At 40.4% G+C, this 14,557-nt stretch overlaps 1 protein-coding gene across 1 annotated transcript in view; it reads left to right on the forward strand.

Annotated features, from left to right (window-relative positions):
- Positions 1–332: 332 nt before the first annotated feature.
- LOC146679744 (protein NLRC3-like) overlaps positions 333–14,557 on the forward strand; it is a gene marked incomplete at its 5' end in the record, with an annotated part of 19,878 nt that continues 5,653 nt past the window's right edge. Inside the window, 6 exons of the mRNA XM_085450427.1 lie at positions 333–2,110; positions 3,304–3,477; positions 3,691–3,722; positions 3,810–3,864; positions 4,041–4,214; positions 9,535–9,708. Of these exons, the coding sequence (XP_085306553.1) occupies positions 333–2,110; positions 3,304–3,477; positions 3,691–3,722; positions 3,810–3,864; positions 4,041–4,214; positions 9,535–9,708 (2,387 nt within the window). The remainder of the gene's footprint in view (positions 2,111–3,303; positions 3,478–3,690; positions 3,723–3,809; positions 3,865–4,040; positions 4,215–9,534; positions 9,709–14,557) is intronic.

Below are 14,557 nucleotides of genomic sequence, written 5' to 3' on the forward strand. Positions count from 1 at the left end.
CTGGAGGACAACATCATCACTTTTGTGAAGAACGAGCTGAAGAAGATCCAGAAGGTTCTGAGTCCAGGTTACCCAGAATGCTTAGAGAGTCAGAGGAGCAGCAGCAGAGAGGCATTTGTGAAGATCACAGTGGACTTCCTGAGGAGAATGAAGCAGGAGGAGCTGGCTGACCGTCTGCAGAGCAGTAAGAGGATTTATCTAAAGATTTAAGCTGCTGGATAAATGAACATTTTCCAGAGATGGAAGATGGAGCAACATGTTTTAAAGATTAGTTCTTTTTGGAATTGAGTGTTTATTTTTCTTCTCATTCAGAACTTCCAGCTGCTGTTTGTCATCGTAAACTTAAATCTAAGCTGAAGAAGAAGTTCCAGTGTGTGTTTGAGGGCATCGCTAAAGCAGGAAACCCAACCCTTCTGAATCAGATCTACACAGAGCTCTACATCACAGAGGGAGGGACTGCAGAGGTCAATGATGAACATGAGGTCAGACAGATTGAAACAGCATCCAGGAAACCAGACAGACCAGAAACAACCATCAGACAAGAAGACATCTTTAAAGCCTCACCTGGAAGAGTTGAACCAATCAGAACAGTGCTGACAAAGGGAGTGGCTGGCATTGGGAAAACAGTCTTAACACAGAAATACAGCCTGGACTGGGCTGAAGACAAAGCCAACCAGGACATCCAGTTCATATTTCCATTCACTTTCAGAGAGCTGAATGTGCTGAAAGAGAAAAAGTTCAGCTTGGTGGGACTTGTTCATCACTTCTTTACTGAAACCAAAGAAGCAGGAATCTGCAGCTTTGAAGACTTCCAGGTTGTGTTCATCTTTGATGGTCTGGATGAGTGTCGACTTCCTCTGGACTTCCACAAAACTACAATCCTAACTGACCCTAGAAAGTCCACCTCAGTGGATGTGCTGCTGATAAACCTCATCAGGGGGAAACTGCTTCCCTCTGCTCGCCTCTGGATAACCACACGACCTGCAGCAGCCAATCAGATCCCTCCTGACTGTGTTGGCATGGTGACAGAGGTCAGAGGGTTCACTGACCCACAGAAGGAGGAGTACTTCAGGAAGAGATTCAGAGATGAGGAGCAGGCCAGCAGCATCATCTCCCACATCAAGACATCACGAAGCCTCCACATCATGTGTCACATCCCAGTCTTCTGCTGGATCACTGCTACAGTTCTGGAGGATGTGCTGGAAACCAGAGAGGGAGGACAGCTGCCCAAGACCCTGACTGAGATGTACATCCACTTCCTGGTGGTTCAGGCCAAAGTGAAGAAGGTCAAGTATGATGGAGGAGCTGAGACAGATCCACACTGGAGTCCTGAGAGCAGGAAGATGATGGAGTCTCTGGGAAAACTGGCTTTTGATCAGCTGCAGAAAGGAAACCTGATCTTCTATGAATCAGACCTGACAGAGTGTGGCATCGATATCAGAGCAGCCTCAGTGTACTCAGGAGTGTTCACACAGATCTTTAAAGAGGAGAGAGGACTGTACCAGGACAAGGTGTTCTGCTTCATCCATCTGAGTGTTCAGGAGTTTCTGGCTGCTCTTCATGTCCATCTGACCTTCATCAACTCTGGACTCAATCTGCTGGAACAACAACAAACAACATCCAAGAAGTCTGAAACAGGAGAATCTGCAAAGAAACACTTCTACCAGAGTGCTGTGGACAAGGCCTTACAGAGTCCAAATGGACACCTGGACTTGTTCCTCCGCTTCCTCCTGGGTCTTTCCCTGCAGACCAATCAGACTCTCCTACGAGCCCTGATGACACAGACAGGAAGTCGCTCACTGACCAATCAGGAAACAGTCCAGTACATCAAGATGGAGCTCAGTAAGAATCTGTCTGCAGAGAAAAGCATCAATCTGATCCACTGTCTGAATGAACTGAATGATCGTTCTCTAGTGGAGGAGATCCAACAATACAGGACTTCAGGAAGTCTCTCCACAGGTAAACTGTTTCCTGCTCAGTGCTCAGCTCTGACCTTCATCTTACTGTCATCAGAAGAAGATCTGGATGAGTTTGACTTCAAGAAATACTCTGCTTCAGAGGAGGCTCTTCTGAGAATGCTGCCAGTGGTCAAAGCCTCCAACAAAGCTCTGTGAGTAAACATGTTGTCATCGCTTCATTGTTAAAATCATGGGAAATAAATCAGAAATGCTGAGTTCAAAGAGCACTGTAACATTTTTTTAAAATAGTAAATTAAATGATCATCAGTCACTCGGTAAATATATGGTAGTTTTAATGTTTCACTCCAGCATTTCTAAAACACACTTTGTTCTGTAACTCTTATCAAAGGACAATCCAGACCCAGCCTATAAGAACATGAGCTCTGATGCTTCAGCCCCTCTGACAGGTTTATTATCCTCAGCTTGTTCATTTGTCTCCAACTCCAGGAGTTTGGTTGTTTTATTCTAAAGCACAAACTTCACCTGCCAGACTTCACCTACATCTTTTTCTGATGTTCATAATTTAAGTTCAAGTTTGTATCTCACTTTCAGTGCACACCCTCCCTTTTTAAATATAAATCTCTGCTGTGCTGTCATGTTTTCATCCTGTATGGAGGGAGAAACTCGGTCTTCATTACTGAAATTGCCTCTAAGGTCGTGTTTCTTGTCAGTAACCATATGTAACTGTAAGGCTTCCATAACCAGTGTTATCACAGAATTACAGTGGGTTCACTCTGGGTCCTCTACAGTTTCTTCCCACTGTCCACAGACATGCAGTTAGGTTACCTGGTGATCTAAACTTCATGCAGGTGTGAGTGAGAGTGGTTGTCTGTCCCTCTGTGGGCTTAGTGGAAGAGACTGGATGGATCTCTGCTTTGTCTTTGATATATGCTGACAGCAAACATTCTCCATGAAGTCTGCATTTCAGCTCATCTCCTTTATACACACCTTTAACAGGAAGAGTTTTATACAGCTAGTGTTTAAAATCCAGTGTTATTCACAATACACAGGTAATGAGCATGATTATTGAATTACTAAAATTTTCTAAAATAATTGTTTTAGTTAATATTGTATGACAGTGTACACAGAATTATTAGCTCAGTAGGCAGAGTGGTCGCCCCATGATCATAAGGTCAGGGGTCGAATCCACCGAATAGCTACCTTGTGGTACCCCTGAGCAAGGTACCATCAAGGTACCAATCATGTGCACTGGACTGGTAGCACTCATAGTCTCATAGGTTTAAATAAATTTTTTAAAAAAAGGGTTCAACATATAAACAAATTTAATTTGATCACATATATTGTTTGTTTTTTTTTGTTTTTGTTTTTTTCCTTTCTCTCACAGACTGAGCAGCTGTAACGTCTCAGAGGAAGGCTGTGAAAATCTGTTGTCAGTGGTCAGCTCCCAGTCCTGTAGTCTGAGAGAGCTGGACCTGAGTACCAACAGCCTGAAGGCTTCAGCAGTAAAGCTTCTGTCTGCTGCAGTGGAGAGTCCACATGCCAAACTGAATGTTCTGAGGTCAGATCAATTTGTATTCTGTTTAGTTCTGTTTGTTTATGTGTTTGATGTTTGTTTTTGTTTATGTCTTTATCCAGTTATCCTTGTTTCATAGCATTTTTATTCATTTCAAAGTTAAACAGAAGTTTTACTAACCTGCTCAGCACAAGACAATAAGCTATTGCACCTTGATTACACTTTAACAACAATCTTTATTCATGTTTTTATCTTCAGACTTAACATCTGTGAACTCTCAGAGGAAAACTGTGAAGCTCTGTCCTCAGTTCTCAGCTCGCAGTCCTCTAGTCTGACAGAGCTGGACCTGAGTATCAGAATGCTGCAGGATTCAGGAGTGAAGCTTCTGTCTGCTGGACTACAACGTTTAAACTGTAAACTGAATACTCTGAGGTCAGATCAGAAAACATTTAGTTTTTAGAATTATTAATTAAAGTTCATACATATGATGTTGTATCTTAGTATGTTTATGTTTCCTTTAAAAATAGAAAGTCAACATTTAATGTTGTGAAATGTATTAACAAACTCTACATGAGTACTTGTTTTATAGATTGTCTTTTATTTTTCAGACTGAGTGGCTGTAACCTGTCAGAGAGAAGCTGTGAAGCTCTGTCCTCAGTCCTCAGCTCCCAGTCCTCCAGTCTGAGAGAGCTGGACCTGAGTAACTCTGACCTGCAGGATTCAGGAGTGAAGCTTCTGTCCGCTGGACTAAAGAGTTCACAGTGTGCAGTGGAAACTCTCAGGTCAGGATTCAAACTTTTCCACAGATGATCATTTGAAATGTGATTTATATTATTGTATAAACAGGTAACTTTTACAGCTGTCAAGTGAACTTTTATTCACATTTGAGTGGATAATTGGACTCTGAATTACTAAAAGTTATTATAGTCATGTCTCTGTTTATTTAAAAAAATACTTCACGTACTGCCTAATTTAAAGATTTAGGCTCCTTTGGGCCCATAATATATATATTTGATTTCTTTGTGAATGAAATTAGGAGGATATTGGCGACTGCTGATTGGCTCGCTGTTTGTTTTTTATTCACAGTACTTACTTAATTTTAAAGGCTGATTTCTCAAAATGAGATGTTTATCTTTTCTTCTACAACACGTGGAGCCACCAAATCTTCTTGCTTGATTTATTCATTACAGTTTGATTTAAAGAATATTAGACTCGTAACATAATAAATATATTTATTTCACTTCTTCTTGAGAGAAAGAAAGGGATGACTGGGTGAGCTCCAGTGGTTCATCCCAGCAGAGAGAGCGGCACACTGGGCTGCAAATGATCACAGTAGTAATGGCCATAGTTTGATAAAACAGGCAGTCTTACCCTGTAGATAATACAGGGTTCTGGTGCCGATGTGGGGGAGGGGAGTCGCCCGGTACTAACTACATACTACTAACTACCTCATCCAGATGTCTTCCCTACTAAACCTGATAAGAAGTAACTGCAGTAGCCTTATAGGTCAAATCAGTTTCACCTGTTAAAGTTAGCTCCACTATTAATTAGGGGTGGGGGAAAAAATCGATACTGTGTAGTATCGTGATATTTTGTTTGCTAATAATGTATCGATACAGGGACAGCAGAAATCGATATTTTGTTACAAACAATTTTTTCTCTGAAGTCAACATGCTCTGGAGTCAGAGCATGTTGACTTCAGAGCATGTTGATCCTTTTTCTGAGCAACAATCCTGACATTCCTTCACTGTCCAAATGTGTTTAACTTTTTTTTTGGCAGCAATAAACATGACAGTTTACTTATTTTAATTTAAGACATGTTTAATTTTAATTAAGTTTGAAACTTTTTTATTTAATGTAAAATTATATTTTTTTTAAATTTACTTTCAAATTCTTCAGTTGCTGAAGGGGCTGCATAGTTTTCATAAATTGCATAGTTCAGAATAGCTATAATTGTACCAGATGGTTGCATTCAGTTAAGTTGGACTAGACTGTAATACAAACCGTTCAGTTTGTCAACAATAAAACTGACTGAAATGAGAGAAAGACTGAGTGTGAGACTTTGATATTAGATAAAATGAATATTGATAAAGTTTACCTTTATGTGCAGAATTTAAATATCGCAAAATATTTTTAAAAATCGCAATAATATCGTATCGTGCGTTAAGTATTGTGATAATATCGTATCGCGAGTTGTATGGTGATTCCCACCTCTACTATTAATGGTGTCACTTGTTATTTCTGGGATGAGTTTAGTAGCCTGAACAGCTGCTTAAAGGAAAGTAATTAAATAATAAAAATAACCTAAGTCCGGGGGAACCTGCAAGAGCTGTTTGCACAAAGAATAATGCTCAGACTTTGAGGTTTTATCGTTTTACACAAGGTTTAAAAATGAATGTCCACAATTGAATTGCAGAAATTGTTATTGAGCTAATACTGATGTAGTTGTTATCTTTGGTAAGGAGAGGTTGGAGGAAGGATGAGCACAGTCAGGCCTAAAGATGCTCTTAATAATAATAATGGATTGCATTTATATAGCGCTTTTCGAGACCCTCAAAGACCCTTTACAATCCCACTACAGGGAGTGCAGAATTATTAGGCAAGTTGTATTTTTGAGGAATAATTTTATTATTGAACAACAACCATGTTCTCAATGAACCCAAAAAATTCATTAATATCAAAGCTGAATGTTTTTGGAAGTAGTTTTTAGTTTGTTTTTAGTTTTAGCTATTTTAGGGGGATATCTGTGTGTGTCCGGATGACTATTACTGTGCAGAATTATTAGGCAACTTAACAAAAAACAAATATATACCCATTTCATTTATTTATTTTTACCAGTGACACCAATATAACATCTCCACATTCACAAATATACATTTCTGACATTCAAAAACAAAACAAAAACAAATCAGCGACCAATATAGCCACCTTTCTTTGCAAGGACACTCAAAAGCCTGCCATCCATGGATTCTGTCAGTGTTTTGATCTGTTCACCATCAACATTGCGTGCAGCAGCAACCACAGCCTCCCAGACACTGTTCAGAGAGGTGTACTGTTTTCCCTCCTTGTAAATCTCACATTTGATGATGGACCACAGGTTCTCAATGGGGTTCAGATCAGGTGAACAAGGAGGCCATGTCATTAGTTTTTCTTCTTTTATACCCTTTCTTGCAGCCACGCTGTGGAGTACTTGGACGCGTGTGATGGAGCATTGTCCTGCATGAAAATCATGTTTTTCTTGAAGGATGCAGACTTCTTCCTGTACCACTGCTTGAAGAAGGTGTCTTCCAGAAACTGGCAGTAGGACTGGGAGTTGAGCTTGACTCCATCCTCAACCCGAAAAGGCCCCACAAGCTCATCTTTGATGATACCAGCCCAAACCAGTACTCCACCTCCACCTTGCTGGCGTCTGAGTGGGACTGGAGCTCTCTGCCCTTTACCAATCCAGCCACGGGCCCATCCATCTGGCCCATCAAGACTCACTCTCATTTCATCAGTCCATAAAACCTTAGAAAAACCAGTCTTGAGATATTTCTTGGCCCAGTCTTGACGTTTCAGCTTGTGTGTCTTGTTCAGTGGTGGTCGTCTTTCAGCCTTTCTTACCTTGGCCATGTCTCTGAGTATTGCACACCTTGTGCTCTTGGGCACTCCAGTGATGTTGCAGCTCCAAAATATGGCCAAACTGGTGGCAAGTGGCATCTTGGCAGCTGCACGCTTGACTTTTCTCAGTTCATGGGCAGTTATTTTGTGCCTTGGTTTTTCCACACGCTTCTTGCGACCCTGTTGACTATTTTGAATGAAACGCTTGATTGTTCGATGATCACGCTTCAGAAGCTTTGCAATTTTGAGACTGCTGCATCCCTCTGCAAGATATCTCACTATTTTTGACTTTTCTGAGCCTGTCAAGTCCTTCTTTTGACCCATTTTGCCAAAGGAAAGGACGTTACCTAATAATTATGCACACCTGATATAGGGTGTTGATGTCATTAGGCCACACCCCTTCTCATTACAGAGATGCACATCACCTAATATGCTTAATTGGTAGTAGGCTTTCGAGCCTATACAGCTTGGAGTAAGACGACATGCATGAAGAGGATGATGTGGACAAAATACTCATTTGCCTAATAATTCTGCACTCCCTGTATTCATTCACTCTCACATTCACACACTGGTGGAGGTAAGCTACAGTTGTAGTGGTAGGTTAGGTTTTGCCCAAGGACAAAATGACCAAGACAGAGAGAGCTGGCTCATCAGACAGACAAGCTCATCTTGTAACCTACTGGTTCGCTGGTCAGCACACCAGCTGACTAGCGAACCGGCTAACTAGCACACCAGCTAACTAGCACACCGGCTAAATAGCAAATCAGCTAACTAGCAGACCAGCTAACGGCAGCCACAAGCTGAAGGACGATTAAATGTAGTGGAGATATCAGAGATGACACTGGTGTGTCCGATTCACTCTTTAGCACTCTGGTCACTCCGGTGTGTCAGCCAGAACACCACTGAAGGCCAAATGATCCCAGCATGTGGAATAAAGAGCTTAAGGTTTGGTTTGAGACACTTTATTCTTTCACTGATTGATTCTTGCGGCTGTGATCATGTGTGTGGTTTCTTACAAAAAGGAAGTACACAATACAAATACATGACAAATAAGATGAATAGATAAGTTACATATCCAGTTATATGTACGTACATCAGTATAGCTAATATAGCCATATATAAGGACAAAGATCACAGTACTATAATGCAGTAATGTTAAACACAAAGGTGTATATCTACATAAATCTGTCCTATCAGTGATCAGGGTACTGTAGTATACTTCCACTACATAAACTATAGAAACTAAACGACATTAGTGTGACTTTAAGTTACCATCAGTACAGACGAACTGATGGTAGTTGGACAAAATAAAGGCATTGCAATTATTGTGAAGGGCTTCCGGTTAAACTAAGATCAGCTGATTACCTCATAACAAATTGTTTGCTATAGAACGCAGCTCCCACTCTTCATTAATATCATGTACTGTAACTCCCAAGTAACCATGGTTACCCAGCCGCGCCCAGTAGTCTCCAGAGAGACCAACAGCTGGTGCACGTTGTAACGCCGTGGCTTTCATAGTCTCTCCTTTTTCTACAGCTCATGTGTTCTTCTTGTGATGGTGCGTCTTGAGGGAGGCTCATACATGCCGTCATTTGTTGATCCTAAGAACGTTCCTCAGACCGACTTCTTCAACAACACTAATCAGCCTGCAGTTTGTAGCTACTCACTTCACTGTGGTGTTTGTTAGCTTGTCTTTCTTTGGTTTTATCCTGACTCCTCCCACAAGCTGATCCTACGTAGTCTGCCCAAGCCTCCCACCTCTGTTTGTTTGGGTGGTTTGTTTGCTGCCATCAACAGCGTGTAATGCATTTAAGTGATACTTCAGACATGAAGTACTGCGACAATAAAAAACTCAACTTTGCTTAAAAATAACTTTAGTTGTATCAACACTGCCCTCTGGAATAATTAGACTTTGGTGACAAACTGATGTGATCTCCATGTTTCCTTTGTTGGACTGTGGGCGAGTGTCAGAACTGAATGTACTGAGTAACATGTGGAGTTTAAATATGTGTCAGTTCCAGTTTTAGAGCTCTAAAGTGCAGCTATCATGTTAGGAATATGTTAGGAATAGACAGGAACACTGAGCACACTGAGGTCAAATCTTTATTTATCCAGTTCATCTGTAGGCTGAGCTCAGTCCATCCATTTAGTGAAATGATGTTTAAAGGTCTCCTTGTTCTGTGAGCGTGCACAGATCCTGAAGCAGAAAGCCTGGGTTAACAGAGAAATGATCATCACTGTGATGATGCTCACCATCTCTGACTGGGATTTGAGGTTTTGTCAAAGCAGCAAAGAAAGCCTGGCTATGTTGGACTGGGTGTGGAAGCAGCTCCCAGTTTAAGTTCAGGAGACAGACACCCTCTCTACTTTGACGATCAGCTTCAAACTTTCCTTTTTGATAAAACTTATAGTTAGAGCTGGATCAGGTGACCCTGAACCATCACTTAGTTATGCTGCTATAGAGATGGATAACAGATGGATTGTTGTTTTGTGTGTCTGCAGTCTGTCAGGCTGTCTGATCACCGAGGAAGGCTGTACTTCTCTGGCCTCAGCTCTGACCTCCAACCCCTCCCATCTGAGAGAGCTGGACCTGAGCTACAATCATCCAGGTCTCTCAGGAATGAAGCTTCTGTCGGCTGGACTGAAGGATCCAGGCTGGAGACTGGACACTCTCAGGTATGGAGAGAATGTCTGATATAGGAGGAAGAGCTGGAATCATTTCCTGTGTCTTTCACTCACTTCCTGTTTGTTTCCTGCAGATGAGACATGAACAATCACACATGCAGGAATATTTTCAGGGACAGACACACTAGTCTAGCTGGATAGTACATGGATATTTATGTAGGGGGTCTTCAAGGAGTCTGTTTGCAGGAACATTAATGATAACTGATAAGTCATGTTGAGAGTTTCATTAAAAGTAGACTTACAGTTAGGTAATATTTGGACAGAGACAACATTTTGTAACTTTAGATACAAGTATCAGCCATGTGTGTGTTTCCCATGCTGTATGTCCACAGTCACAGTGACACTGACAGAAGGATGAAACAAGGCTGTGAATCATTTCAGTCTGTGTGTGTGACAAAGAGGCAGACAGGAGCAGCTAACATTTGGAAATGGAAGCTTACTGGAAACACTACATTCACGGCTGAATTCACAATAGATTTGTTCTCAAGTGCACATTTAGCAGCTAATGCTAATACTGTTTTCCCTTTGCTTTCTACAGCAGCTATTGCTAAGTAGGCCACTTTGCTCCGCTAAGGATTTGTGTGACCATGATGGAGACTCTGATAAGCTAATGCTGCTAAGCTAATGCTGTTTATGGGCCCTGTTAGAATCAATATTTCATTCTCATTCTGTTGTTTGAGAACAATATTAACGTTTCACATCATTATAACACAAGAGAAAAGGGTATTGGCATTAGCTACTAGTGCTTATTCACCTCAAATTACCTTTAGCTGCTAATGGCAGCCTACTTAGCATTAACTCCTCACTAATATAATGCTAATTTACATCAAATTAGCATTAACTGCTCATATTGTTATAAGGAAAGAGAAAACGGTATTAGCATTTGCTGCTAATAATTATTCACCCCTAATTAGAATAAGCCGCTAAAAGCAGCCAACTTAGCATTAATTCCTCACTTTGTTGTTACCCAACGGAAAAGAGTATTAGTATTAGCTACTATCATTTTTAATAAGTAAGAGAAAACAGTATTAGCAGTAGTGCATAATGCTAATTCACGTCAACGTAGTATTAGTTAATAATGGCAGCCTACTTAGCATTAACTGCTCACTAATATAATGCTAATTCGCATCAAATTAGCATTAGCTGCTCAAGTTGTTATAAGGAAAAAGAGAAAACTGTATTAGTATTAGCTGCTAATAATTATTCACCCCTAATTAGAGTTAGCCCCTAATGGCAGTCTACTTAGCATTAACTCCTGACATTGTTATAATGCAGGGGAAAAGAGTTACCATTATTGGATAATGCTAATTCTCATCAAATTAGCATTAGTTAATAACGGTAGACTTCATATCATTAGCTGCTGTCATTCTTACAAAGCAAACAGTATGAGCATTAGCTGTTAATCCTTTTTCATCTAAAATTAGAATTAGCCACTAATGGCGTATTGTTAAAAAGTAAGAAAAAACATTGTTAGCATAAGCGGATAATGCTAATTCATCTCAAATTAGTATTAGCTAATAATGGCACCTGCTTAGCAGGTGCCATTGTTAGCTAATTTCTATTTACCTAAAATTAGCATTAGTGACTAATGGCAATCTACTTAACATTACCTCCTCACTAATACAATGCTAATTCACATCAAATTAGCATTAGCTGCTAACATCAGCCTACTTAGCACTAGTTGCTCGCATTATTAAAAGGGAAGGGAAAAGTTTTAGCATTATCGGGTAATGCTAACTCGCATCAAATTAGCATTACCTAATAACCAGCGTTCTTAGCATTAGCTGCTCACATTGTTAGAAATCAAGAGAATATGGTTTAAGCATTAGTTGCCAATGCTTATTCACCTAAAATTAGCATTAGCCACTAATGGTAGCCTATAGCAAAAACTTCTTAATGCTAAATGAAGTTAATTAATGCTAAGTAGGTTTAACTGAAATTAAAGTAGTGTTAGCATTAGCTGCTGATATTGTTAAAAGGTAAGATAAAACATTGCTAGCAGCAGCGGATAATGCTAACACACATAATAATTAGCATTACCTAATAATGGCAGCCTTCTTAGCATTAGCTGCTCATATTGTTATAATGCAAGGGAAAAGAGTTGGCAAAAACAGTGTTAGCATTAGTGGATAATGCTAATTCACCTAAATTAGCATTAGCTAACAATGGCTACGTACTTAGCATTACCTACTAATATTGATATAAAGCAAGAAAATATGGTATTAGCATTAGCTTCTAATGCTTTCTCATCTAAATTTAGAATTAGCCACTAATGGCATCCTATTTAGCATTAACTCTTCACATCGCAAGGGAAAAATTAGAATTGAATAAAAAAAAAAAAGTGTTCACATTAGCTACTTGTATTGTTAAAAAGTAAGAAAAAACATTGTTAGCATAAGGGGATAATGCTAATTCACCTCAAATTAGTATTAGCTAATAACGGCAACCTACATAGCATTAGCTAGTCACATTGTTATAAAGCAAGAAAATATGGTATTAGCATTAGCTGCCAATTCCTATTCACCTAAAATTAGCATTACCTGCTAATGGCAGTCTACTTAGCATTAACTCCTCACTAATGTGATGCTAATTCACATTAAATTAGCTTTAGCATTAGCTGCTAGCATCAGCCTACCTAGCACTAGCTGCTCACATTGTTAAAAGGGAAGAGAATACGATATTAGCATTAGCTGGTAATATTTATTCACCCCTAATTAGAATTAGCCACTAATGACAGCATACTTAGCGTTAACTCCTCACATCGTTGTAATGCAAATGAGGCTAACTTGCATTAAATTAGACTGCTGTTATTAGCTAATGCTATTTAGCATTAGCCGTTCACATTGTTATAAAGTTAAGGGAAATAGTGTTAGCATTAGCTACTCACATTGTTAAAAAAAGTAAGTGTTAGCATTAGTGCATAATGCTAATTCATGTCAAATTAGCATTAGTTAATAACGGCAGCCTATTTAGCATTAGCAGATAATGTTGACCTTGGCCCACTGGAAAAGTTAAGAACTAAAGATTTAGGAGTGTTTCTCGATAGCTCTTTCTCATTTGAGAAACAAATGAATTCTGTTATTACAACCAGCTGTAAGGTTTATATTGTTGATTGTCATTTATGCTTAGAAATATTTACTCATATATGCTTAGAGTTGTATAATCGATTGCATGATGATAGAGGTTCGATCCTTAGTAGTCTGTAAAGACTCTGTGTGCCTTCCAGAGTGCTCTGGCATGCACACACCACTTGGGGACATGAGAGAGGTCGTACCCTCTCTTACTGATTTATGGTGTAGGACAGGGGTCTCAAACTCAATTTAGCTGGGGGCCGCTGCAGGCAGAGTCTGGGTGAGGCTGGGCCGCATTAGGTTTTCCACAAGAAAGGCATGGTTAAAAAATTCCAATCTTCTCAAATCTCTTTATTTTTATTTTTTAACACAAAATATGAACTTGTGTGTTTTTTTCAGTCTTCTATATCTGCTGTATTTAGATTGAAATGTCTGTATTAACAGTTCTATAACCTTCTTCTGAACATGAATGGAACACTGTAGAAAATGAACTGTTCTTCTGAACATGGCTTCTCTTGCCTACTCCTTGCTGCTAGAGACCTGGCAGCGTTTCCTCTCGCATAGCCGAGCCAGATTTGGCCTGAGGGAGGAAGCAGCTGCGGCCCTCAGTATGTCTTGAAGATGATCATCCGTAAGTCTGGACCTGTACTTGGACTTATTGAAGTTCAAAGTGGAGAAGAGCTTTTGGCACAAGTATGTGCTACCAAAAAGGCACATGGTCCGCTTGAACATTCGGGAAAGCCGAGGGAAACTAGGGCTCAAGTCTCTCAAAAATTGTCCAAGCTTGTCTGCTTTTCCACTCACCTCCCTGAACTTTGCTTTGAGTTCAGAGTTGCACTGCAGCTCAATGAGCTCCATTTGAAGCACAGAAGGGGCATCTTGCACATCAAAGGAGAAGGGGTCGGCAAAAATGTGAAAGGTGGCTCTGTGTGTCTTGAAGTCAGCAAACCTGTGATCAAATTCCTCCTGTAGCCTCAAAATGACATCAACATACTCGTCAGCACTGAATGGTGTGCCTGCATCCACGAGTGCCTTGCATGCTGGGAAATGGCAAAGGTTTGTCTGAGAGAGCTGAGCTTTCCAGAGCGCCAGTTTTGTGGAGAATGCTCTCACGTTGTCATAGGCAGCACTGACAAGTTGCCCCTGGCCTTGTAACGTCTTGTTCAGTACATTAAGCTCATGTGTCATATCAACAAGAAAAGCTGAGTCCATGAGCCATTTGGGATCAGTTAGCACAGGAACACTAACTCCATCCTTCTCCATGAAGGCTTCACTTCTGCTCTCAACTCAAAAAGTCTCTTTAATACATTTCCCCTGCTGAGCCAACGTACCTCAGTGAAGTCGAGCACATCCCCATATTCTGACTCCATTTCCTCTAAAAAAGCACAGAACCTTCGGTGCTTTAAGCCCCTGGATCTGATTTGGTTGATGCATTTCACAACAATAGACATCACATTGTCAAACTTCAGGCATTTGCTGCAAAGGACCTGCTGATGGATGATGCAGTGCAGAGCAATGGCCTCCTCCACGCCTTCCTCTTCCAGTTTGTTTTGTGCCACCAGTCCATGTTTCCTCCCTGTCATTGATGGCGCTCCATCTGTTGTTATTCCAACAAACCTCTTCCATGGCAAACCAACATTCTCAATGGCATCACACAGCTTGTAAATATCTGCTGAGCGGTGGTCTGGCCATGCATTGGAATTACTGTGAGCAGCTCCTCCATCACTTCAAAACTGTCATCAACACCACGGACATACATTGGGAGCTGG

This window comes from Copadichromis virginalis, unplaced genomic scaffold, assembly GCF_057382275.1.
Source record: "Copadichromis virginalis isolate Kocher_CV1m ecotype Utaka unplaced genomic scaffold, C_Virginalis_male_GT1.1 unmapped_scaffold_1, whole genome shotgun sequence".
Lineage (NCBI taxonomy): Eukaryota > Metazoa > Chordata > Actinopteri > Cichliformes > Cichlidae > Copadichromis > Copadichromis virginalis.